At 42.9% G+C, this 27,858-nt stretch overlaps 1 protein-coding gene across 2 annotated transcripts in view; it reads left to right on the top strand.

Moving 5' to 3' along the window:
- KIAA0586 (KIAA0586 ortholog) overlaps nt 1–27,858 on the top strand; it is a 2,241,463-nt gene that overhangs the window by 2,140,625 nt on the left and 72,980 nt on the right. For both annotated transcript variants that reach the window (XM_069637413.1, XM_069637412.1), the window contains exon 31: nt 17,822–17,887. In XM_069637413.1, the coding sequence (XP_069493514.1) occupies nt 17,822–17,887 (66 nt within the window). The remainder of the gene's footprint in view (nt 1–17,821; nt 17,888–27,858) is intronic.

Raw genomic sequence — 27,858 nt, 5'->3', positions numbered from 1 at the left:
CTTGCCACCTCCCATGGTTGAGTAATGTGTACTGCTCATTCGTTATTCATGAGCATGTGGGTCCATGCCAGACCCCATGCTGGAGAAGGTTTAACTTACTTACCTGTAACTATTATTCTCCAGCATGTGTATGGCATGGATTCACATGCAAACCCTCCCTCCGGCACCTCTGTGCTCTTCTTGGTCATACTGCCACTTTACCTTCTTACCAAATCTGAAGATGGCTGCCAGACGCGGGGCTTAGGGAGAGGACTGTAGTTGGATGGCGGTAGTATGGCCCAGAGGACATTGATTGGATTAGAGGAGAAATACAGTTTTAAAGTGAAAGTGAAACTGTTTTATTTCTTTTACTGAGGATTCCCAGCCTGAGGACAGGGAAAATTCATGAGCATGTCAATCCATTCCAGACCCAAGCTGCAGAGCAATGTTTACAGGTACGTAACTTAAAACTTACCCCCTCCTTTGGTATAAATGCTAATTAGCATAATTGTTTGATGTGGAATTGAAATTCACAATCTGAAATGAATTTATTTTCTAGTCCATATTTTTCTATATTCCTCCACATGCACTGGCGGAAATGTAAAACAAAACAACCATGGATTTCTATTTCTTGGTAAGTAAACAAAGTAACTTTGATGCCAATTCAAAATCCATTATGCATATTTTTGATTGGCTCTCTGAATTCATCATAATCAACTTTAATTGCCCAAATGCTTCTTTGTGTAAGCCCTTTTAGTTTTATTGCTCATCAGCATATATTTACCATGGGGAAACATTCACAATCAACATCCCCATGTACACTATACAGTTGATTGAACGGTTTCAGGCAACTTTGAAATGTGCCGTCCATCCACCATGTTGTGCTACTTGCTAGTCTCTCTAGATTTTGATAAGATGCAAGGATCAAAACACGATTTTCTGATGAGTCACTGTCATATTTTAAACATGTTTTACCTTGTTTGGAACATTTCAGATGTTCAGGTACAACTAACTCGGCCTTATTTTCTTGAATTTTCATTTCCTTACATTTAATTTTTCTTTTACATATTTGCCGTTTTAAAGACTGCAAACTCTGCATTTCTCTTGCAACATGACCTGCAGTGCCATCTTCATGTAATGCTTTTTGTTTTATGTTATGTATTTTTTCCTTTATTTTTATCTTGCATGCATTGAGTTTGTGGTTATGAGCTGTTGCAAATTTAACCAGATCATTTACACTACTTGCCCTTCCTCTACAGTCATTTTTCCGATATAATACACATTCCCACCATGTTTTATCCTTATTTGTGCTTTCTTGACCGTATATATAGCCTTCATGACACAGTTGTCTTTTTCCTTTATTTGACATAATATATTTTGCCTCCTCCCTCGATCTTTTCTTTTTCATTTCTATAAAGTAAAATTTAAATATAAAGAAAGGATTAAAAAAGGTTATGTTTTGAAGAAAATAATATAACCTTTTCAGGACACTTACCTTTAATTTTCAGTTATTCCTTTACTTATATTTATTTTTCACGATGTGTATTCTGTATATTTCAACCTCTTTTGACCAGCTTTCGATCGAACTCGCACTTGTAACGTTCACTTTCTCTCATCAGATAGACTATGCATTTCCATTAGCTACTGCTAGTTCTTGTCATTACAGTCTTTCCTTTATACAATCTGGCGTGATTTTGCGATGTAATCGTAATTGTACTTCCCCAAGACGCACTCTATTCGGTAAGCAAAATTGTACACTTTTAATTCAGAATACATGTTTAATGGTATTACCCATGTTCATTATATGTTTTTGGGTAAATGATCGATCATTTCACGTTACGTACTTTTTTGCACTCAACATTTTTGTCTTCGGTAAAATACCATACATCCCTTTAATCGTACAATTCTTGCCACTCGCAAATGTTCACTCCTTTGCTTAATCTAAGAGAAATATGTTATGCATACATGGCTTATCCTTTCCAACTCCTTTCGTGCCTTGCAGGTGCCTCTTGCTATGGCATCCTTGATCCTTAGCCAAACAAATATTCTTTGTTCTTGCACAAATTTGTATTCCAGCACCTGTCAGCTCTGCAGGCGTGGTCTCTCTCTTTATGCTTCTTGCTTACTTTTTATACAAAGCAGACGTCCGTCTTCTCATCATGGCTGCTTTACCCGTGTTATATCTTCTTTGTTTAGCAAGCTTGTTATATGTCTTATCTACCTTGCGTTTCAGTGTATATACATCTACTGTGTCTCTTCTTGTCTTTAGTGTATATGATTTCTTCATATTCGCATATATATGTTAACTTTATCACATCCTCATTCTTTTTTTTTTTATTCGTACATCGTTTCAGTGCATCCTAGTGTCTTCTCTTATTGATGTCACTTTACACCTGTCAGATTTCACTTACAGCTCTTCTATGTTCAGTGGTGTCGGCAGACTTCCTTCTACCACTTCAATTCGAGGGTGCACTCGATAAGGTTGTCTGAGTGCATATCGTCTCTCATATCTTCGATGCAGTATTGGGATAATACCTGTTGTCATGCACAGTGTCTTCTTGCTGTTCTTCCAATATGAAGGAGGTTGGGGGCAGGCTCTATATGTGACATGTACATCTGCCTTTCTACAAAAATCTACTGCAGCACCTTTGTCACAGTAGGCTGGATGGGTTTGTACTAATGCCTATGTATCTGTGCTTTTCAACATCACCTCAAAACGGAAACAGCTATATTAATTGCCAGGCTCAAGCTCTGAATCTGGTGTAAGGATCTAACTAAGCAGACTCTGTGATCAAGGAATCAGCTGGGGCCACCTGGCTCTGGGTTTGGCAGGCACTCTCTCAGGGATGTAGCGCTCAGCTTCCATCTTGACATCCTTCGTGGGTTTGGAATTGTACTTGCCACAGATATTTTCATCCTCTCGCCTTCAGGTTTGATGACAGCACACCATCAAGTATTTATTTTTCCCCTTTCCTCAGAGGTTTCCATACTAGCAAGAATGCCTTCTCCCTTGACAGGTTTGTTATCAGCCACCAGCCCAGGGTCGAGCTTCTCTGTCCTCTGTGGTAGGCCAGAGACCAGAAACTAACAAGAGGACATATTTGTACGTATTTCTTTATTGACCAACTTAACAAAAAAATAAACTAGTGCCTAATTATTATGGTGAAAGCCCAAAACAACAAATGGGTGCTCACCAGGATGTTTTACGCAAATATTGGTCCTCTGTCTAAATGCTATTCTAACATATTTTCAACCTATCACTTATGAAAGAAAAGAAAGAAAAGAGAGATTGAGGTCTAGCTTAGTCTAAGTCTAATTCCTCTTAAGCTTTAGTGGTGGCTGATTTTCTGACCCCAACCCTCACGTTATTCGTATAGTGTCTTAAAGCTCCCTGCTGCGTAGACTTGCCAAATGAAAGTTCAGAAAAGAAAACTGAAGAACAAAACAGTTCTTCGGATTGGTATACCACAAAGTCAATTTCAAGCAGCCCAATACTTATCCCTCCTCTTTGGATGTAGTTTCAAAAACCGTATAGGTTGAAATGTCCATACATTTCCAGTTACTAAAGGGGTAAGTGAGGTTTGTGTACTCACCCACCTGTTCTGTATATATATATATATTGAGTTTTTTTCTGCACTGTGGACCGTTTGTTTAGATCCCCATAAGAAAGGACAAGAAAGGTATACAGTGTTGTTGTTAGTGTGTTTTGCAAACCTCGACTTGTTTTTTTCTGCATTCAGAACCAGTTTTGAATCCCTACATATATTAAGGCATTATGCTATAGTAGCCCTTAGTCCCTGCAGGGAGGTGGCCAATAGCACTACATCATCCGCTGTCATAAACATTAGAGTAGAGGATTGTACACTAGAACAAGTTGATTTATGTGACTACCTGAGGGGTGGAGGGGGGGGGTAAGATTTCACGAAAACGGCTTTTGAACCGCCAAACTGTATATAGCAGGATCCACCTTAGAGAAATATAGTTGAGCAGTAAAGTTTTTTTTCTTTTTTCTAACAAACATGGTAGAGGAGCTGTCTCACCCACCTTGGAGATTTATAAGAATCAGGCCATTACATCTGCCTTGTTCAGGGCGGAAATCTCGGATTATGCTAACATTATGAATCTGAATACAAAAGAAAACACTTTTTTAAAAAGCCTGTTAGTGGTACGGTCCCTCAAGGATTCCCAAAAGCGCTTGTTTGCCTGGAAACTGATATTTCCCCCATAAGGGAGGCAGCTACTTTCAAGCCTGTTTTATAACGATTGAGGCTTTGCATTGCTCAGGGTTTGAAAAAATATTGAGATCTACTGGCTCACTGCTGACCCTCGATGGGGGTATGAGCCTCCCCTACATCAAGCACATAACAAACACCTTGAGTTCCCAGAAGGAATCTTCACTGTGTTCAATCCTTCAAACATTGGTAGGACATCTGTTATCAAGATTAAGAAAACTATTGCTACCCTGCTTAGGGCTAAAATGGTTGAAGACAGTTGCACGTGCAAATTGGATGCTGGTTATCTATTGTCTAAAACAGAACCTGGTTTTCAGAGGTTCCTCGATACACCTATCCCACCTGCATTGTTTGAGAGTTTTAGGATGTGCACTTTCAGGGTGTCTACGTTTAACATACAATGGGGTAACACAGGTTCAGATACCTGTCCCTTACGTGGACTAAGTGAGGAAACTGTGAATCATTTTATGTTCAAATGCCTCCGGTTGAGCTTCCTGCATAATTGTTACTTGAAACCAATGCTGCGAGCCATAGGCTGCCAAACCATGGGAGAAGATGGAGAGTTTGAACAATCTTTCTCATGGAACGGTAAACAACCGCGCCTGAAACTGTGGAAGCTACAAATAACTAAGGGGAAAGGTGGTTTAGGAGTCCCAGATTTTGTAAACTACCACCTAGCATTTGGAGCAAGACTTTTACTCCCATTTATTGAGAATTCGACAGATGTTTGGACGCGTGCAGAAATGAGCAAATGTACTCCACTGTCACCCAGGGAGGGCGCTGTTCTCTTCGGGACAAAATAAGATGTCTCTGGCTCAAGTAATTAATCGCTATGGCTAAACCCTGAGATTGTGTTTGAAGGGAAAAAATTGTTCTGGCCAAATTGGTTTCTGAGCGGTATCAATGGCTGGGCAATCTTTTTGAAGATACAAAATTGATCACTTTTAACAGATTAAAGACTGAAAAAGGTCTAGAAGATTGCAGATTTGGGGAATATCGAAGACTAAAGAGGACTGTTGGAGGGAGAATCCCTGAAGAGTACGAAGACTGGGCCGGGTTGTTGCTAGAATTCAAGCAGGAAGGACACTGCTTCAAAGGTCTACAAACATTTGGCAAACTACAAAGAAACCAATGGGAAGCTACTCGATCAATGGTCAAAAGTATTAAACTCAGAAATGAGTTTGAGCAGGTGGAACAACTTGTGCAGGAATGTGACCTTGACATGATTAAACCTGGGAGAAAAGACGAGACAGATACACATTTTGAACAGTGTGTACTGGACACCGCAGAAACTCTATAAAAGGGGTTTGCTAGAGTCTGAAGCATGCTGGAAATGCAAACACAGAGTGTGGTCGTTTGAACATATGATGTGGCAGTGTAGCAGTTTATGGTCATTGTGACTTCTTTGCAGAATTCCCTTAAACATAGTACTGATGCTTGATGTGGATTAGGATTTTGCAATCATTGTCTGGGGAGGAGGAATTGGTAGCTGATCTGTCTTTCCTGCAGCAATGTTGGTTCATCAGAGCATAGTTATCTGCAAAGAAAATTATACTGCGAGTGTGGAAGAGTGGGCAGGTGCCTTCTGCCTCTGCTTGGGTAAAAGATTTACAGCAAATGTCTGCAATGGAGAGGGTAATCTTGTATAGGAATAAGAAATTGAACCTTTTTGAACACATTTGGGAAAGATTCCTAGAGTTGTAATTTATGCCTGCTTACATTGTACCTATATTATCTCTATAATATAAAATAATGTTTTTATTGTTTGTTAACCGTAACTGTGAAGGAAATTGGGGAAGTGGGGGGGTCTTTGTTTTTCATTGATTGTGAAATGTTGGATCTTTGATTGAATTGTATTGTTTACATCCTTAATAAAAATGTTAATACAAAAAAAATAGCTCATGCTATGGCATCTTGCAAAAATACTAGCAACATGGATTCCATGCATATAACCGCAAAATATATCCATCGGGGCTGGATGTTAAGATCCAATATTCTAGCACCCGTGTAACAAGGAGACCTTGTGTATTGATGAGCGTTCCATCTGGATTAATAACTGAAGCTGCATTGACAATATGGTAAATATGATGCTGAGCTAGATTGTGTACCTTGGGGCTGAGGACTATACAAAAATTGAGTATTGTAGAGGCTGCAAGTATTTTTTCCCCTAGGCTATTGGACATGTTTTTCTACAATTTTACTAATTTTACAAAGGATGTTAAATGCATTTTGAATAACTGTTTTGTTTATGCATATGTATTGTATATTAAGCAATATAATTGTTTATTATTGTCTTTTATTGTTTTTATTTTGTCTTTTATGGCTTTTTGATGAACAAAGGTACTTGATTGACCGACTGAAATGTCCCAGGACTGACTGAAATGTCCCAGGACAACGATAACAAAGTTCACTTTGTATTGCTTGGTTATCATTCCAGTCTGTAGCCTCATAGGCCCTGAGCCAGTTCAGCCCTGCAATACATTTTCCCTTTCTTATCCCTTCCTAGGGTTTCTCTTCTCTGTGTAGGATATAAACTTGCTCAGTCCACTTCTGTGATATTCTTTCACCCCCTATTGGGTTCTTTCTAATTTCTGCCACCAGTGGGATATGGGCTCCCTCAGTCCGGGTTAGTTGATTTATTCTATCTCTTTGCCGATTCTGGCTTTTTTGTTTTTAGCCCCCACCGCGCCTTTGGCTTGTTCAGCCTTGCTCATCAGTTTTAAGTTACTCCCTCGCAGAGTCTTGCATTTCTCAGCCCTCAACGGGCCCTCTGCTTGTTTAGCCTTATCCATTGGCTGCATCGGACTCCAAACAATTCCTCTTCTCAGCCGCGTTATCTCCTGTGGTGAGATTCGTGGTTGGTGTCGGGATCTACGGCCCTGGTGATTTCACAGCTTTGCTTCCCCTTCCATTTATGCAAGTGCTCTGGCGGTTCCTCTGTTACCCTTTCAGTATGGCAGTGTTAGAGCGTCGGGACAGGTTCTCATGGGGGTCCCCAACTTAGTTAAAGCTCCTGCCGTGCTTGTGGAGCGCTCGCACTCTGCCCACCAAGTCTGTTGTGTGCTTCTCCTTCATCTTTCGTAAGGTCTTGCTCTGTCTTTCCTGTCTCGGCACAGGCTGCCTTTCGGACTTCCTTCTGCCGGATGTTCTCTCCTTGATTTGCTCTTTTGCTGTGTTGAAGTTCCTCCCCTGATCTGTGGAGAGGATTCCATTGGCCATCAGCATTGTTATGTTATGTTAGTAGAATGTATAAAGTGATGCTGCGACCAAAAGGTATCCTGGCGCTATAGGATCTAATATGGAGGATCTGACAACCAATAAAAAGGACCAAAAAGAAGGAAAAAAAATGGTAAAGGCCCAATTTAAGTTCAGGGTTTAAACAAAAAAGGTTTCAGAGCCTTTGGAAACATAGATGACCTGATCATGTTCCGAATAGACAAAGGAAGGAAGTCCCCCAAAGCAGGGGCGGCAGTTGAAAATGCTCTGTCACCCACTGTAGATTTGCGAAACTGAGGGACCTGAAGAAAATACAAATTAGCATAGATTACGAGAACAATGTTATCTACTAATCTTTTGACTAAGAAAGGAATCTCCACATTGTTAGGAAAGATTTCCTTTTTATGTGTAATGTTCCGTCCAGTTGTGTACCCCTCAACTTTTTGCTGATGTTTAGTCTGACTTTGCCAGAGGAGCACAGCCTACTGCTGCACTGCCCCGGGCTTTTCGCTCACTTTGTAAGGGTATGTCAGTTTCCCCATAATAGTCAGTCAGTAACGGGAGACTTTGTTTCCCTTAGTCCTTGTCAATGTCGCAACTTTTCTGCAACATGTTGCAAGTGCACAGTGTACCTTCCAGTATAGTGAACTTAGGTCTTCCTGTCATTTCTAAAGGCCCCAGATACTCTCGAAGGATTTTTAGGAGAAATGCAGGTGTGCATTGGACAGGGCTGGTGGCAACTTATCTTTTTATGTATTTTTAACGCTTTCCTGCCATGTAAACCGTGGTTACCCCATTTGGCACGAATAGGTGGCCTGGCTCCAAAATGGCCATGCCACAAGGTTCTTTGTCCGGTCCTCTGGCCATCTTGCCCCTTTACCTTCCCCAGGTTGAGCCGACCCGGGTAAGTCCTTATTTGGGCATGCATTCTCCCGTGAAACGCCAAGCTTTCGCTGGCTTCTGCAATCTGCATGCCTTGTGTGCGTGCTTCCAGGATGTGGGCTGGACTGTCTGGTTCCAATACACATCCTGGGTGCCAGCGAGTCTGGTGTGCTGTGAATGCCTGGGACCACCATGGTCTGTGATTGGTCCACGTATGGTGTGCCTGTATGTGAGCAGATCTCCCATTGGGTCCTCTTCGATTTTTGGCGCAAAGGAGATTTTGGATAAGAGAAGCCTCCAAACACCCATACCAGATCGCTCTCTGGAGTTCTCACTGAATGAAGGATAGAATCCAAGTATCCTGAAACTAAGAAGTCGAGTCGAGGAACCGCTGGTGACCTGCAGGAAGGTTTGGCACCCTGAGCCTGCTGTTGTCCCGCTGGACCCCTCTGCATCTGATCGAACTAGGTCTGCGAAGATGCTTCGACCCATTAGGATAGTGGGACGAACTATTCTTGGCACCTTCATCAAACCCTGCAAGTAAGCCTTCTCGGAAGTGTCCCTGGACCAACCAGTCGGCTGACCAGCTTACGCACCGCTGCCGTTTCGAGGAGGCCCTCGAAACTTGGCTCATCGCAAGCTCTGTGTTCACGGCACTCTCACACCAAATTTCGTACACTTGGCGTTCCCAGGTCTGAAGTAAAGAAAGAGTGACTGAACCCGAGTGCACACGGTTACCGTGTCGCCCAGCCGTAGTGACGAACTTTGCAAGTGCATTGCAGCTGTGACTCTCTGTAGCTTGAAGCCTGCTACAGTGAAACTGGCCTGATCCATCCACCAGGAGCAGAGAAATCACCACTGTCCCGTTTGGGAATCAACACTATAACTTCGTCGCTGAAAGCTGCAGAGCCGCGAGATTGCCGAATTTGAACCTGCAACCAAAATGGACTCAACTGCTGAAGTTTGGTCCAGAGTGCACCAGGGTTTGGGGAGTAATTGCAACCCTTACCGGTGGCCCCTAGCGCATACATCCATTTTTACACACGAGTGGCTCCTGAGGGCCCCTCTGCTTTCCACTGCTAGTGCGAACTAGTGAACTAATCCCAACTCTTGGAACCTGCTGTGCCCTGTTGGGGAGACCCTCCTCAAATAGTGGGAACCTATTCTGCATCACCTCACTTGCTTTCTTGAGCTGCTACAGACCTTACAAAAGACCCTGTTTCGACCCATCTGCACTAACGCGTGTACCAGCATTGCAAGTACACTTGAGCACTAGGCTCCTCATCTTAGGGACTGGACTGCCTTTCAGTTAGGCTTGTGATTACTGTAGAGCTGCCTAAAGACATTTTGCACTACCTGCTTCCTTCCCTTTTCTAGGTTGTGGACCCATTACGTGCATTAACCCTTTAGGCCCCCTTGGTGTTGTATATATGTATTTTAGTAGGATTGCGTTGGTTTAAAAGTGTTACTGTTAATAACTATTGTGTTGAAACTCAAAGGCCTTGAATTAATGTATTTGTATTTTTTCAAAACTTTATTTATACATTTAGAACTTTACAGAAGCAATAGAACATAATACAATATCTCAAATGCACAAAGTGATACTTATTCACCCATAATTTCCAAAATAAATCTTTAAGAAGCAACAGAGGGGAACTGAATACAAGGGAGTAAGGCGACAGAAGGTAAAGGAAAGAAATAAAATGAAAAACAAAAACAAAGCAAAATAAGAAACCTAGAACACGATCAAATATTTTAAGCGTAGAGATCATTAAATGCACCCCACATCCTCTCATATTTATCAAGCTGATCTTTTGCTTTAAAGGATATTTTCTCCCTCTTGGACAAAAGGGACAAACTCTGCAGCCAGTCATCAATGTTAGGAGAGGTATCACTTTTCCAAAATCTGCTTCTTGGCTAGCAAAAGAGCTCTATATATCCAAAACAGTTTACTTGTAGTTAAACCAATATTTGAAGGCAGTAAACCTAACACAGCAACAAGTGGATCTCTGGGTATAGAGAGATCCAGAATCAACTCCATCCTCTGGAAAACACCATCCTAGAATAATTGTATTTTACCACATAACCACAACATGTGGAGTGTAGTGCCCACCTCCCTATTACAGTTCCAACAACAGTCCACATTACTCAATTTACTCATTCTCATCTTCCATGGGGACCAATATAAATAATGTGTAATTCTTTGTTGTGTATATCTCAAATCTAAATCCACTTTGTATTGATCTGGACCTGCACATATGTGGCTCCAATCAATATCCAACAATGTGCACCCTAAATCTGAATCCCAATTCCCTCTACCACACTGCGATGGTAATTTAGATGCAGAGGGTGCAATCAATTCATACAGAGTAGATGCAGACAAGGGCACAGTCCTTGAGAGAACAAAAGTTGTAGGCGAGGCATGCATTGTAGCATTCAACGGCGAGAAAAGTACAACAAAATGGTCCCGCAGAACATTATATCGACAAATGTCAGACGCTTTCAGCTTATACTTAAAGCGCAGAAACTCAAAATCAACCGTATTCTGACAATCATAAACCTGTCCAATCTTCCATATACCAGCTCTCTGCCACGAGACCCATGACAAGACACGGTTATTTTGTTTCACAGCCTGGTTTCTCCATAAACTAGAATCTGCACATTAAGTATTTCTCCTCACAAATCTCATTACTTTTATGCCATTCCTTCACAAAGTGCTTTACAAAAGGCAGAGTGGTACCAACAGTCTGTCTCTTATCCATGAACAAAAGAACATCCGGTGGGACGGGAGAAACAGATTCCTCCTCTATTTTAATCCAATCTGCACAAGTACTGCGATCAGACATCAACCAATGATGCAACGCGCGCAGTGTAAATGCAGAGTGATACTGCTTTGTCGGGAAAACCAAAACCGCCTAGCTTCACTGACTTATAAAGAACATCTTTTGGAACTCTCGCTCTACTTCCTTCCCCCCACACAAGCTTATCCAAGGATTTATTGATGCTACCTAATACATTTTTTGAAAGCGGCAGAGGGAGCATGCTAAAAACATACAAATCACTCCCAGGAAGGTTAACGTAGTTAAGATGTCCCTTCTTCCGAAATTTTTATAAGTGTCCTTTACTTTGTGGGCTCATTGAGGTCTTTCAATCACCCTCAACACTCCGGAGACCTAGTCTTTGCCCGCGCCAATGCTGCCTTGATAGGTCTGGTTTGTCCAGAAGGTTACCCTGTTCCAAGAAACTATGCTGGCCTTCTGAACCTCTGCCCACCAGGTCAGAGTTCAGAAATCCATCTTAACACACATCCTTGAAAGGCCTGGTGAACCAGGCAGAGGACTTTGAATTTAATGCGATTGTCAATCTGGAGCCAGCGCAGCTTCAGAAGCACAGCCGAGCGCTGTCCAAACTTAGGGCATTCCAGAGCCGAGTTCTGAACAACCTGCAAACGCTGAAGGATGGTTTTTGGCTGTGCAAAGAATGTAGTGTTGCAATACTCCAGAATGCCCATTGCTACAGTGGAGACCATCACCCCACTCACATTAGCTGGTACACATGTAATCTTTCTAGGTGTCTTAAGCTTAAGGTGACCGTCACTACATCTGACCCTAACCTGAAGTTCAACTGAGAGAGATGGTACAATCTTAATAGCAAGAATTTTCACAGCATAAATTGGAGCAGGGAGAGAGCCCAAAGAGGTAAGCCAAAAGTCAGCTGACCATGGCGAATTCTTCCGGGGCTCAGCACCCAGGACCATCACCTCAATTTTCTCGGCAGAAGCTTGAGACAGTTTTTCTGCATCAAGCCTCCGATATCAGACAGGCATGTTCCTGGTGGTGATCCGCCCGCAAAACCAATGGCGAGTCATCAGCTTAGGAATACATCTACAGCCATGGGCTTTAATTTATTTGGCCAAAGGAAGCACATAGATATTAAACAGAAGAGGGGACGTTGCAGACCCATGAGGTACCACAAGAGAAAGAGGAAATGCGCCAGAAGAGAAAGGGAATAGAGAGGGATTGCGTCCTATCTGACAGAAAAGTTTGAAACCAATCAAAGACTGGGCCACCAATTTCCCTCAAGCGTTGACAATGAATTTCATGATCAGTAGTGTCAAACGCTGCAAAGAGGTCAAACAAAATGAGGTCACCTACACCGCCCTGATCTAATAAGAGGGAGAGTTCATTGGTGACCGAGACCAGAACTGATTCTGTGCCCATCAAGGGGCAAAACCCTGATTGAAAATGAACCAGAATGGCATGCGATTCCTGAAAACTGGTTGAAGCACCTCCCCTGATCCGAGGAGAGGATTCCATTGGCCATTAGCATTATCAGTGGTCTGAAGTAAGCAGAGGTCCGTCACCAAGCCAACCACCTTAAAGGGGCCCTGCCTATTCAGGACAAGATCACTTCCCATTTACCCAACAAACACTTGAGTTTGGTAGGGAGAGGGAGGTGGGTTGGAAACGTGACTTTGGTATTCCATGTCCCTAGGGGTGCGGGGAGGTTCACCCCCATTGAGATCCTGCTTGCCCTGACCCCTAGGGGAAGTCTTTGCGTAGCAGGCTCACCTCCCTAGTTCCAAAGGGGGTGGCTCCCCTTTGGGAAGAAGGGACATATTGCCTGGATTCGTTGCATCTCTTTAAAGTCTCTGGATCCTGCCAGGATCTGATATGTAGTCCCCATCAGGAGGCTAGTGCTTTTCTTACTTTCTTGTGCTTTGTTACTGTCAGTATTCACAGGATCTGCAGGGTCCTCCCTTTGCGCCACCATTCTCTGTTACGGGACTGGTGCCTCCCATGGAGATAGGCGCCGGTGGAACTACACCTTCAAGACTACTCTGTGGCAAGCGCAACAGCACGCACTGCATCTGGACAGCCAATCTCATGGTTCCTGCCCACAACACTGAAGGATGCCATGTGAACGCTGTGTGGCTGCCCCTTGTCAGCTGTCAGCTGCTCTTTCCTCTGGTGACTTGCTGCGTCGCCTGAGGTTCCCGCTCGTGCTTCAGTTTCTGATTTCATTGGTTATGGCTTTTGGATTGCTTGGTGTGGATCTGCCTTTTGTTATTTCCTTGACAGGACATTGCATTGGTTTTTGTGACTTTCCTGTCTTGATCTTGGAACTACTGTGAGAAACCTGAAAGTGTCTGGATCGCTAGTCCTCGGGATCTGTCATCCAGGTGGCCAGGACACTGTCATCGCTTTTGGATCCAGTTCCTGGGGGTGGACCAGTGCGGGAGGATCACCTGGATGAGGGGTCTTCGAGGAGTGGAATTGGGACAACGGATGGTGAGACACGGTATCCCCTTCCTTGTAAACCTTTTCCCCATCCTACATCCTACCAGGTAGGATACCTAGGAACTCGATCCACCCCCCAGCCCCTTTCCCGACCAACACTTTCTCGTGGACAGTTCACTGAGTTCGACAATGGACTAACACCAGAGCCATATACCTGACATGTCCCAATACCATTGTCAGGCAATTACTGATCATTACACACACGACTTCCGTCACACTTCCCCACACAGATAAAAGGCAGAGCACAAAAGCACACTTTGAGCAAGGAAAAGCACATGAGGAAACAGCAGTTCCAAGATGGCAGTTTAATACAAGTAGAAAGACGGCGAGACCAGAGTGGGTTGCTAGGTGGGAAGTATCCTTGACCTCTTAAGACCGTGACTTTCGGGAACCTTGGAAAGTAAGAAACCTAAGACCGGGAACTAAAGCTGAACAAACCTACAATGTGCATCAAAGGTACCCGGGGCTCTCCTGCGTCGCTAACCAAGGCAGGGAGGAGCGATTTGCAGCTGGGGTACTGTCCTTGGCTCCTACAACAAAGCAGCACCAGTAAAGACAGTACAGCCGGTGAGTCGGAGAGACTGATATCAAACCAGCTTGTGTTTGAACCAAGATTGCAAGCAGCAACCTTGTATGAAGAAATCCAAAGACAACAGTGTGTGAAACGCATGTGATGAGCGATGCAAATGTAATTGCAAACCAAAGGAGTGAATGAACTTTGGGGAGGCCAAGTGAGATACTGTATACAGAGTGGTCCGGCGCCACATGGGAGCTCATTCTAAGGTTTCTGTTAGGTATCCAACAGAATGGCGACTGTATTGTGAAACGCAAGTTTGTGTCGAAGTGGTCCTGCAACGGGTCAAGCTAAATCCTGTGCACATTCGAAAGTCTTTGATGAACCTAGGTGAACTACAATTGGTCTGAGCCCGACTGATGGAGACAAATTGAAAAGGGGGAAGGATCTGAGCCCGGCTGAGGGAATCCGGGGTGAACCGCGAGTCACCCAAGAAAACAAATATTCTCTGAAATTTGTAATAACAGGGATCTGAGCCGGATGAGGGGGATCCAGGGTGAAGCACTCGAGTTGAATACACGAATTGTGAAAAGAACTGTGCATCTTAATTATGTGTACATCCGGCCCTCTGAATCAAGAGACTTAGATGAGAAAAGAGACTTGGGCACAGAAAGTCCTCTTGATGGAAATAGAACTGCATCATTGTGTCGAAGAAGCCAGAGTGTATGCTTTGCTTGCGTGAACTGCCTTGCCCCATGCTGAAAACATGGGGAAGGGTGGCCAAATGCCTGAACATTCTGACATTATTTCATGAACAATTCTTTCTTTTCTATGACCACTACCCCACATTATTTGTAAATTAGTGGTAAGGATTGGCAATAGTTTTATTTAGTATAGGCCCTTTTACTTTGACAAGACTCCACTAGGACTGCATTATTATTATTATTTGATGGTTGTAGCTTCCTCCCATCTGTAGATTTAGGGTTAGATAGATGTTTATCTCACCCTTGTGAAAGTTCAATAAACACCCTTGAACTGTGGTCACTTGTGTCCGTATTACTGTTGATACCATGCCTTCCTTACACTACTAACAGAATGGCTTGTGGCTACCCACCCTTGGATTGGTTGAACTGGAACTATCAGCGAGCAGTTCCACATTCAAAAGGAAGATACCTGATAGTTTTATGGATTGTCCCTACAGTCTTATGGCAGAGGTGCTGTACGATGTGTCTTAATATGATAGCAGATGCATGCATGCATGTGGGTGGCAGTGCCTTCGGTTATCTTCCATGAGCATGGAGTGCGATATGTAGCTGGGTGTCCTGGCTGGATTCTTGGTTTCGTGGATGCAGCTGAATTTAGAAGGGGGCGAATTCAAAGCAGAGCAACATTTTACACACAGGCTATATTCAAAATGCAGCTAAATATAACAGTGGCTATACTCAAGAATGCAGTTGAATATAAAACAGGGCTATGATCACAATGCAGCTAGATTTCAGAAGGAACAAGTTCAAGGCATGGCTAAGTTCTATACAGTGGCTACACTCAAAATGCAGCTAAACATAACACGGTGGCTATACCAAAAAAATGCTGCAAAATAAATACAGTGGTTACACGAAAAAGCCACTGAATTTAACACAGAGACTGTACTAAAAGAATACAGCTTAATATAAGATATTGGCGATACACAAAATGCATCTAAATATAACACACTGGCTGTCCTCAAAAGGCAGCTAAATATAACACATTGGGTATGCCCAACATGCCGCTAAATTCAGCAGTGGTTATCCTCAAAGGGCAGTTAGATTTAAATGGAGATGAGTTCTGAGCAAAGGTAAATTCTACACAGAGGCTATACTCAAAAGGCAGCTAAATATAACACAGTGGCTAAACTCAAAAGGCAGCTGAATTTAACACAGTGGATATACAAAAGAAATGCAGCTAAATTCATTGCCGTGGCTATACTAAAAAGGCAGCTGAATTTAACACAGTAGCCAAATTCAACATGCAGCTAGATTTTGAACAGTGGCTTTACTCAGAAAGCAGCTGAATTTAACACGGTGGCTATACTTAAATGGCAGCTAGATTTAAAAGGGGCGGTTTCTAAGCGAATCAAAATTCTACACAGCGGCAATAGTAAAAATGCAGCTGATTTCTACACAGTGACTGTTCTAAAAAAGGTAGCTAAAATCAACAATGTGGCTATATTCACAATGCAGCTAAATTGAACACAGTAGCTATACTCCAAAGGCAGCAAAAGAAAAAGCAGTGGTTATACTCCACAATGCAGCTAAATTCTACACAGTGGCTCAATTCACAAGGCAGCTAAATGATACTAAAAAATGCAGTTAAATTCAACAACCTGGTTATACTCGAGGCAGCTGAATTTAACATAGTGGCAAAATCAAAACGCTGCTAGATTTAACACACTGGCTATACTCAAAACACAGCTCAAATGAACACATTGCCTACACTCAGAATGCAGCTAAATTCAGCACAGCGGCTATACTCAAAAAGCAGTTTGATTTAAATGGGCGAGTTCTAAGGAAGGCTAAATTCTACACTGAGGCTATACTCAAAAGGCCGCTAAATATAACAGTGGCTCAATTCACAAGGCAGCTGAATTTAACATAGTGGCAAAAATCAAAAATGCTGCTAGATTTAACACAATACCTATACTCAAAAGGCAGCTAAAATCAAACAGTGGCTATACTGCAGGAAGCTGAATTTAATACAGTGGCAAACATCAAAACACTGCTATATTTAACAGTGTCTAAAATGAGGGTCAAGACCTTTGGGATCCTTCATGTACATTCGCTGGATTGCCATCACAGAGCAGACAGTCTTCCTCGGCCACATGGTCCATCACATCTCATACCGAGTGAAGGGACTTGGTTACACATCATAAACAGCAATATGTATGCCCTTGTTTATCAATTACTATGAGCAGGTGCTGTCATCACACATTGTCTTTTGTTCTGGGTGTGTTTTGAAACCTAAAAGGATGTATTTGGGTTCTCGCATCACTTTCCATTCTGGTCCATTGGAAGAGGGCATTTTTGTTGAATTATGGCTTTGAACGTATAGTCCATTGTATACTTTTAATAAAACAAATGTCCCATTTTGGCCTGATAGGGTGTGCTAAATAATCTTCGTTAAAATATGTGTATGTCCTTTACTGTGTCTTATGGTGGCCCTGCACCATACACACCTGGGACTGTCAAGAAATCCTGGCTGTACAACTGGCCGGCAGGGTGCTGTATTACTGTGTTAAGAAACGTGTGTTCTAAAAAGCACTGCATTAAGTACAATGAGTATACAAAATATGCTTTTGTCATGCAATTGTTCGGTTATACATAATTAAGTGATAGGTGGCATACATTATTTTTGAAGGATGGAAAGGTATGTCTGTTGGTCTTTAGAATTGGTTCCCTTTAAATACTGGTCACCTTTCCACTATTAAGCAGTAACTTCGTTGGTGTTTCTGTTGTGGTATGCATTCTCTGTGGTCAAGTTTAAGCAATCCACGCCCTTTATTCTCTCGATAGGCTATTCATGAAGCATCCCTGGTAAAGCTCATGCTTGGTCATGATGTCATTGGAGAGAACCAATAATACTGACACTCTTGCCGTTCTTGCATGTACTGCTTTCGTGCTGGGCCGCAGCATATTAAAATGTTCATTTTTTGTTTTGTTTAGGTGCGCACACGGATTTGGATCGGACTCGCATCGAAGCAAGTGCATACCTGAGCACCGTGCTGTCAGGTACGCTGTGTCTCACCCCTGCTTGTGTACAAGACTCATTCTTTGCTTTCCCAATGTCACGACAATCCGGCAATACTCGCGGGCAGGAAGTGACGCTTGATTGCCTGTCAGTGGCGGCGTGCATGAGGTGATCGTTTAAAGGCCTGCAGGTGCAGTCCGCGGGATTTGCCGCGAAGCGTTTGGGGGGGAATACCATCTGGCCGGCCTAATAGTTAGGCCAGCGCTGCATTGAAGCTTTGAAGTCCATTTAAGCAAAGTGAAGCAGCTGGAATCTGGCACAGAAAAGAAGCGCGCGCATTCGCCTGTCCTGAAGGGCACGGGGTTGTTTTCACAGGTGCCTGTCGGATTAGTGCTGTCTAACAGAGTTTATTTATCTGCCTTATATTGTACCCGTGGAAGACCAGGGCTTCGCTTTCAAGTTCACTTCCTCTGTGTTGGCACGAGATAGGACATGGCAACTGGAGTGCGTTCAAAACGGGATTGCCTTCCTAGGAATACATAATTTAAACGAAGCATTTGATTGGGAAAATGTTTTATTAAATGGTCTTGCCGGTAGGGTTTTCAGCATTTTCTCATACATGCTAGCAAGGTATAAGCACATGTGTTTTTCCGACTAAAACAGCATTTGTGGTGGCAGGGTCGGACTGGGACAAGAAATAGGTTCTGATACCCAAAACAAAATGTCCCACCCCTCACCTAAAAAAAAAAAGTGGCCCGTCAATTCACGACTTTACAGAAAATGCTACTTATGGAGGGTAAATGGTGTTTGTTGCATGTAATGTTTTGTGGAAGCGCTTGAGAAAACCAGTGATAACATTACGTTTGTTCTTTAAAAAAAAAGACTTTATCATCACATAGCTAAATCCTATACTTATTTTGCAGAGCCAAAGAACAGCAGCGCGTGAAAGACAAATTGCTTGGTTTGGGGGCGATTGGTAAAAGGAAAGACCTGTGGAGTACAAGACGTTGTTTAAAAAACTTGATGGCCCAGTTTCTTATTCCCTCTGCAGATATTATTACATTTGAAATAAGTGTCCCCATGCGCACACAGTAAGGGAAACGTACTATACAACAAGTGACCCAGGAGGCAGGCGCAGACGACTGACACTCTAACCTCACATGTACTGAAGACTATCCAGCTGTTGGCTACAGCCTCGCAGGTTGAGAGGCACACAGTAGGGCGGAACTCTCCTCACAGGTAGGGACACTAACTGGACACCACTGCAACAGGTACTATCTCACTCTATCCACAGGTAGAAAACCACATACTGACTGGCAGTGGCTACCATGCCGTGACTGGTATCTCACAACACCCTCGCAGGTACAGACCAGGCCATTGCACCTGACGGATCTCTCACAAGTCTAGACTAGTACTCCTGAAAACTCTCTGATGTACACATATGTGCCCTGATTTGTTAATCTCTCGCGTGTGCAGAACAGTTCCCTGAAAGTTACACCACCTTCCGAGGAGGAGAACCTCAACCCGGATTTGACGACCCAGGAGGATATCTTAGCAGCAATATGCTTGCCTTGGAAGCAAGACGACACAGAGTGACACAGGTTCGAATCCCGGGTCCGCGCTTAGAAACCTCTGGGTATTAAGCGCGTTATAAATAACCTATCATATCATAATTACAGCTACAGAATTATTATTATTATTTTTTTTATTTGATATGGATAATACAATCATCCTTTCAAATATGTATAAAAATAAAACAGCACAGAATTGATTACATTTTAAAAAATCATAACATTTTTGTATCTTAATCAACATTTTGAAACAACAGGCTTTGAACAGAAAATAATAAAAGAAAAAAAGCAAAATAGAAGTAACATTTGTCACCTGTACACTTAAGGAAAAAATCTAAAAGTGAATTAAATAAACACGATAAGTACAAATTGGTCACATACGTGTACCTTTCCCTCTATTTATAGTTCATTGAACATGTTTGATAAGTAGTTTGCACTTTGCTAAAGCAGCTAATTAGAATCTGCACAAAACTAGTCAATAAGGTTTGTTTGATGCAGCAGAGACCTATGAAGAAAAAGAAACACACAACAGCAACCCGGGATTTAATGTAAGCTACTTTAAAATGACATTCGGAAAGATGGCATCTAAATAGTGAACTATAGCCACCCTCATACCCAAGTCCGGATTGTTGGTAATGTAGGACCATACATTGTCCATCGACATTAGATGATATTTGGTCAGACTGCATTTTGTAAAGTGCAACAACCTTTGATTAGCAAGCATTGGACTATATAGGATACAGTGTTCCAAAGTTTCTTTTTGTGTTTTCTCAAGGTAAAAACCACAAAAATTCCGATTTTGCTGGATTAGGTTTCGTCTCGTGAGTACCTCGGTTGTTGGACAAAGATTCAGGAGAAACCTAAGCAATTGTTGTCTGAGATATGGGCTCGGGCATTTCAACAAATAAGGCGCCGTAGAGTATAGAGCTTTGGTATCAAAAACCCTGGAATCAAAGTCCTTATATTTTAGACATAGAGTACGATTACGTGTCCAGTCATGAAGAAAAAACATTTTTTTTTTTTGCACGATCCAGATTTGCGATAATTAAGTCTAACGTAATAGATGCATCGGCCAAGATGTTAAGTACGATGTTACTCCAGTTCTTGGTGAATGCATGATCTCGTGCTAGTAGATGTTGGGCTAGAATGCCCAACAGACCACTAGAGGTCATTCCCAGAAAGGCTTTTCTGAATAGAGCACACATCCTCCATTTGTTGTAGGACTCTAGGGATGGGATTCCCAACTCATGCCGAATTAGTGGCAGGGGCGTGCTCTGAGGCAATTGTAAGAGTTGTTTCCAAAAACGAGCCTCTAGGATTAACCACCAGTTATTTTTCGTAGATATTAAAGTTTCAGAGCCATAACATAAGGTGGGTATCACTTTTTGTTGATAAAATAGAAGTATATGTTTTAGCGTGAATTTTCCATAATCCTTAAGAATTTTAGCCTGGGTGATTAGCATGCGAAGCTTAAGTTGAATTTCATCTTCCCTCATGAGAGGAGGTAGAGGCCTGGATGGTGACGCCAAGATATTTGTAATGGTTAACTTGAGATAAATTGACATTTTGTAAGAACCAACAGTGAGACTTAACTTTCATTTTGGCATGAGGTTTACATACCATGGTTTGGGTTTTTCGTGTATTGATTATCAGGTTGTTAGTCAATACATAAGATTCCAAACAGTCAAGAAGGTTTTGTAACCCAGAGGGAGTTTGAGAAATGAGGATTAAATCGTCTGCGTATACCAAATGAGTTATGATATGGGACCCAAGCTTAGGGGAATCACTCTTTATGGCTTGCAACATAATTCCTAGATCGAACAGGAAAAAGTTAAAGATAGATGAAGCCAAAATGCAGCCTTGTTTGAGACCTCTTGCAGTTTCAATGCTGGAAGAAAGTTTGCCGGCCATGGAAAGTCTGATTTGGATGGTTGTGTCGGTATGAAGCAACATGATTAAAGTCAGAAGAGAGACTGGACAGTTGTGTGAGATTAGTTTCTGATGTAGAATAGACCGGTCAACAGAATCAAAAGCGGCTTTGAAGTCTATATAAGCCAGGTAGAGCACTTGATTCTTATCTGCGTATTTGTTTTAAGGATATTTAAGGTTAAAAGATTTGGACAAGTCCCAAGGCCAGCAACAAAACCCGTCTGAAATGGGTCTCTTAAGTTGTTTTGCAGGGTCCACGTATTAAAGTCCCTAAGAATAATTCTGGCAAAGACTTTTCCTGGTGCATCTAGCAACGCTATGGGCCTGTAGCTTGCCGGGGAGGAGCGATCTCCCTTTTTGTAAATGGGAACGATTATCGAGTGGGTCCAAGATTTGGGTAAGCATTGTGAGGTATTAATGATGGTGAAGATCTTGTATAATATCAAAGCCCAAAGATCAGGGTGGGCTTTAAACATACGGTTTGAAAGCCCATCAGGGCCACAAGCACCAGAATTGCTAATCTTGGAAATATAAAACTTGATGTCACTGAGATCGAATGACAGATGAAATAAGCTTTGAATGTTGTGCATTGTCATACTTGGGGAATAAGGGGGCAGGCATAGTAAAGGGAGAAATGGTTAATCCACATAGATTCATTAACCACGTTAGCTTGTGAAACAACTTGTGAGGTGCGAGTGGCTTTATTTATTAAAGACCATACTCCAACTGCAGATTTGGATTGAAAAAAGGACAGTAAGACTTCTCCATCACGCTGGTACATCTGTGCTCTGAGTGCCTTGAAGGCATTTTTATGCCTGGTCCTGATGGACTTCAGGATAGAGTTTCTGAGCAGAACCGGGGCAAGCATAGCTTGGCGTTTCAAGGCACGTGTGTGAGCTTTTAATTGTTAGACTTGAGAATTAAAAATGTGAAGTCTAGGTTCAGGCTTCGCAAAACCAATGCTAAGCTTTGATGTTTTGGAGGTCTGGAAGTACTGCAATAGGTTGCAATATTGGACAATTTCTTGATCACAGTAGTTTCCCAGAGCTCCATTTAGCTCACACAAAGATTTAGATGACCATCAGAGGCGATTGCCTCCATTGTTAAGCAATAAGTTTTCCTGATATTGAGCATTTTCAGGCCTAAGACTCAAAGGATGAATAGTCCACTCGGTGACTAATTGATTGTGATCACTATTGTCATTGGGAAAAACTTGAAAGTTGTCTATACATAGGAACAATGAGGCATTCACAAAAATGTAATCGATTGTCGATGAACTGCAACCTCTTCTCCAAGTGGACTTCGGTGGTGTATCCGATGGAAAGGCTCCATTGAGCATGACTAAATCATAGTTGGAGATCAAGGCCAGCCATTTGGTTAGTCTAGTTTTATTGTTGGCGCGGGGAGTAAAACAATCTAAATTTAGATCTCCCGCAATGATTACATTAGTAACCGAAGACTCGAGCAACCAGATCAAGTAGTTCTGTAAAGGCCTTAAGGAAACATCCATCGGATATACCAGCCACATTCCAATAAACATTAACTAGAGCATATTCCGTGTCATGAACAGTTAGTTTGTTCATCTGCAAAAACTGATTTGGGCAGCACCATTCTTGGGCAACGATACCATGGCCCATTTTGATAGCTATTAAAAGGCCAGAGGTAGGTCTGCCGAGGTCCCACGTTGAGCTGGATTTAGAAAGCCATCATGATGATCCCACAGAGGGGCCGATGTCATCCAGGTTTCTTGTAACAAAAGTATGTCATGACACATAAGACAGTTTTTATCGTTATTGATTAGATGTGTAAAGCCTCTGGTGTTCCAGCAGATGAGTGATAAAGTTTGTGCATTGTTTCCAGATGCTAGCTAATTTGACTGTGGGCCTGCGGGATGTGGCAGACCCACTACAGTAGAATCTTGCTGATTTGATATCCTTGGGAAACATATTCGCAATTGGCTAATGTTTGATAGAGGGTTAATTTGTTGAGCGTGTCAATAGATGGGACAAAACCCAAGGAAAAACGTTCGGCTCTGGCCATCCAAATCAAGTTTTGGATAGCTCTTGAGTGAATCCACATTCTCACAGAATTGACATTATGCTGAACTTGAAATTCTATTAGCGCGATGTCAATTGAGCTAATGTCCTTAATTGAGCGAATGTCGGAAAATATGGCGAAGAGTGTGCTTCTGTTCAAGATGTACTGGGTGGCTGGACTAGGTTTACAGGCCAAAAGAAGCGAGTAATTAGCCGGAGGTTTACCAGAGGGCTTTTGAGATGGAAGGGTCTTTTGTTGAAGGGGGCATTGGCTGCGTTCAAAGACAGAGTTTTTGGTATTTGTCTAGATTGGGTGGCTCTGAGTAGCATTTCGATCGTTTCCGGGGGAAATTTTCGCCAGCAACGCATAAGGATCAGACATGGGGGTTGCCACAAAATTTGTAGAAGGTGATGAGGAGACATTTATGGGTCTTAAATGAGGCACGACAGGCAGCTTGATATGCGACTCATGACTGGGCTTCGTGTTTTGAGCATCAATAGGTGGAAGGCTATTAGAAGCACTGTTAGCAGATGGTTTTTGCACTATGGTAGATAAATATTCATCAACCGCCTTCCTGATCTCCTCCCGATGTGCAGTCTCAGGACTGATAGTGGAAATAGTGCTGATTTTGACAACAGGAGCCTCTGTTAAAGCAACTTTAGGAGCAGAGGATTTAGTGCACTCGAGTTGCGATTGTTGAGGAGCAATTTCCACTAAATCATCCAAAGGAGGATACGATGACGGAGACTGAACCTGGTTTAAGGCGTTATGTGATGCCTTAGATTGTTTTATCACAAGATATTTCTTGGCAACAGAACGGGCCACATCAAGTGTGGTTTTTTTGGGGAGATTTAAGTTCTTGATGAATAGTTTTGATTTAGCAGTATTTATTTTGTTGTTTACATGGACATTTTTAGGTAGGTTCGGAACAATGGGAAGAGTGTTTTCTTTTTTTGAGAAAATAGTATAAGTCTCTTTAATAGAGGGGTCCGATGGAGTTTGAGAAGTGGCCAAGATGGGAACCTTTTGCGGTACATACGAAGCCAAATCTGTTTGCAACTTAGCTGACATGGGTATTGATTTTTTCTTGTGTTTCCCAGGCCGCGTAGGGGCCTGTTCTGTGAGCAAACACTGAGAATCCATAGGAATATGGTCAGATTCAATGTTCAGACCAGTGTCAGGACTCACAAATTCCACTGTGACTTCAATGCGGCGAATAATGCGATCAATGGATGGCAAACACTGATTCGGGGCATTCATAGTGACTTCAGTGGGGCAAATAGTGTGCTCAATGGATGGCAAACGTTGATTCGGGGCATCCACAGCGACTTCAATGGGACAAATGACTTGATCAATGGATGGCAAAAACTGGTTTGGGACATTGGACAAGAGAGTTTGGGTGACAGCACTCATCCGGGCCTTCCTTTACCAACTGTTGATTATCTCTCAATGCCTTCAGTCACTAACGGACAAAGATGGTGCGCAAATTGCAGACACAAGTGGTGGGCCAAGGAGAGCAGGGCTAGGTAAAAGGGGTAAAGCTGGCTTAGGATGCTCACTGGCCCACTCAATTTGCCAAGCATTTATTTTCTCTAATAAAGTTGATTGAGTTTGAAGTTTCAAATGTAGAGTGTCATATAACTTAGTTAGAGCTGTTAAAGACACATGTAAGGCATTAAGGGCAAATAGCGTAAGCGCCGAGTTGTTTTTGGTCAAATGCGCCTGTTGTACTGCCGGGCATAAATTGAGCTTATTGCATGTGCATTTCAAGGAAGATCCTTGGACCCGACTATTAACGGTCGAGGGGATTGAAATGGCAGTAACGTTATCAGGAGGAGCCACTGGTCTTCGAGGAGTAGGTGCACAAAAAGAGATGTTAGAAATAGAGGAGCAACAGCTCGAAAACATTATAGGTGATTTAGATAGATTATCAGACATAAAATGAGAAGAAAAAGAAGAGTTTGATGTTGCAATAATTGATCTTAATCCATGTGACACCTGTGACATATGAACGGAGCGGTTGTGTTAAAGCTCAGCAGTGGGGGGACATTTTCCAGAATACTATCAGTAATGGCATTCGATTCCCCAAAAATGTTGCTGAACAGGGCTCCAGATGGCTTTAGCGCACTATGGAAAGTAGAAGCAAGCAGTTGATCTTGAAGAGTAGAGTGAGAGCTTGTGGGAAGAGTGGGAGCCTGGCGAGGATTAATGTTGATCTTTTTCAACAAAGTTTTACGAGAGATGTCACAAGGCATAGGCGTACAACCAGTGGTCTAAGTGTACGAAAATAAGTAGTCGAGCTATGTTACCTGCTGGCCTGCCCCCGCTCCCCACAAACCCCATCATCACGTACCCTCCCACACACAATACACATCACCAACCACTTGCACCTGCTGTTTAAGGGAACGTTCAGTGCAGTGCACTGAAAGGGCAAGTTTCAACTTCTTCCTACACTTTTATTTTAAAAAGAAACAGTTTTGGAATGGTTCTGTTCTAAAATTAAAGTATGGGAGCTGTAAAAGGTCATTTAAAAAAGTAGAGGAGCACCGCTCCCGCTCACATCGACCACTGCGTACAACACTCTTTTGTTTGAGCCGGAGGAGGGTGAACGAGAGATTCTTTACAGAATTTCCGTATGTCAGGCGTATTCGGTTTTTTTAGAGTAAGGTTCACGGCTCTTTTAAACCGCAAGGTTTTTGGGGTGGAAGTCGAAGTCACAGCGGGCTTCTGAGGATTTTTTTGATGCCACGTCCCCAAGACCAATTTGTACATTTTTAGGCATATCAGCTTTGAGCGTAGGAAGCATTCTATGCAGAACTGGAAGAAGGAATCAAAGCAAACTTGCGTGGGTGCGCAATAAGGCTTAAACCACTCAGCAAATTGTGACAAGGCACCCGGCGACCCGCAAACAGTACTTGTCAGTTCAAGGGCTCACAATCGCCACACTAGTTGGCGAAGTAAGAAGTTCAATTCGTGTGAGACTTCAATAGTAAGTGAAAGTGAAAAGCACTCGGGCGGCTCATAGGCACAAAGCCAACAGTCACCGCGCAAGGGCAGAAAATGAACAGTTCACTGTAGATATAATTGAGGATCTAAAAGCACAAGGCTGAAAGTCACTGTGCGAGTTCAGCAATTAAAGTCGCACATGCGCCCACAAAAATGTGCTCGACTGCTCAAAGGGCCTTGCCCCACAGTCGCAGTCGAGCGTGTGAATGAGCGATGAACAGGGACAGCAGTGGTGTTGCTTTATGGATGGCTTAAACTTTAGTAAAAAAAGAAAAAATTAAAAAAAAGAGAGTTCACCTTTGCTTTTCAGTAAGTTCATAAGTTGAGCGCTCTTACGTGGAGTAGTGAATCCCAGCCTCCTCTCAGCTCTCACCCCGAGCCCCCGAACACCAAACACTTGACTCAGACGCTTCGCGTGGCTAGTATGGTTATAAGCCCACGCCTCCAAGTCACCTGGCAAAGTTAAATGGGCCAGTCCACGCAGCCGTAGCACGTAGCTCGTGCAAGTTTTATTTTATTTCCAGCCGCAGTGAAAAGAAAGCTGTCGGCTGCGGTAGAAAAAGATGCTTATCACTTTCTCTCTGCAGCCAGGATAAACACCATGCAGTCCTCGCAGTCCACACCAAACACTTGACTCAGACACTTCGCGCAGCTACAGAATTAGACCCATGCCTTGACAACACCTTCACAAGTGCATGCCCTGGACATGACAACTACCTCACAGGTGCAGATAGGTATCCTGTCTTGGACACCAACATCCCAGTTACACAAATATATGAATGCACTACTACCCTCACAGGTACATATCTAAAGTAGTCCGTGATACACCAATTAGGATACAGACCAATATCCTGCACCGGACCACATCACAGGTTCAGACTTACAGTTTGGATGTGAAACCAACCTCAGAGGTAAACACCTGCGTCTGCACCTGACACTACCCTCATGGGTACAAATATGTGTTCTGGCATGAAGGTTTCTCCACAGAGCTGACCATTCCATGGGGCAGTCACAGATTAAGAGGTCTAAGTGTTTGTCATGGGTGGCACTTCCCTTACTGCTACTGTACAAGACAACATTTGCACAGGGCAGACAGACACAGACCAAGAGAGCAGTGTGCTTGCCATAGCATTAACCTCACTGCTACTGTACAAGACAGCTATTGCACAGTGACGGGGCAGAGAGAACTGTGTGCCTGCCCTGGCCCTCCCGTCACTGCTGCTGTACAAGACTACTATGCACAGGGCAGATTGCGACAGAGAACTGTGTGCCAATACATTCTAAGAAAAGCACACAACATTGCAGAGAAAAATATCTCATTCAAATTTTAGGACCTGCACCCCTGCCTGGAAAATGTCAGCTCGCTGCCAACACCCTCTCTCCCCGCCCCCTCCCCCCACCCCCCAGTTTCACCATAGACAGGCCGGAGTACAGCACAGAGTACACTGCCCTTTTCTCGACTGTCGAAG

The sequence above is a fragment of the Ambystoma mexicanum genome, chromosome 14 (genome assembly GCF_040938575.1).
Source record: "Ambystoma mexicanum isolate Mex_15411 chromosome 14, UKY_AmexF1_1, whole genome shotgun sequence".
NCBI classification, from domain to species: Eukaryota; Metazoa; Chordata; class Amphibia; order Caudata; family Ambystomatidae; genus Ambystoma; species Ambystoma mexicanum.
This window is presented reverse-complemented; position numbering and strand designations above follow the sequence as displayed.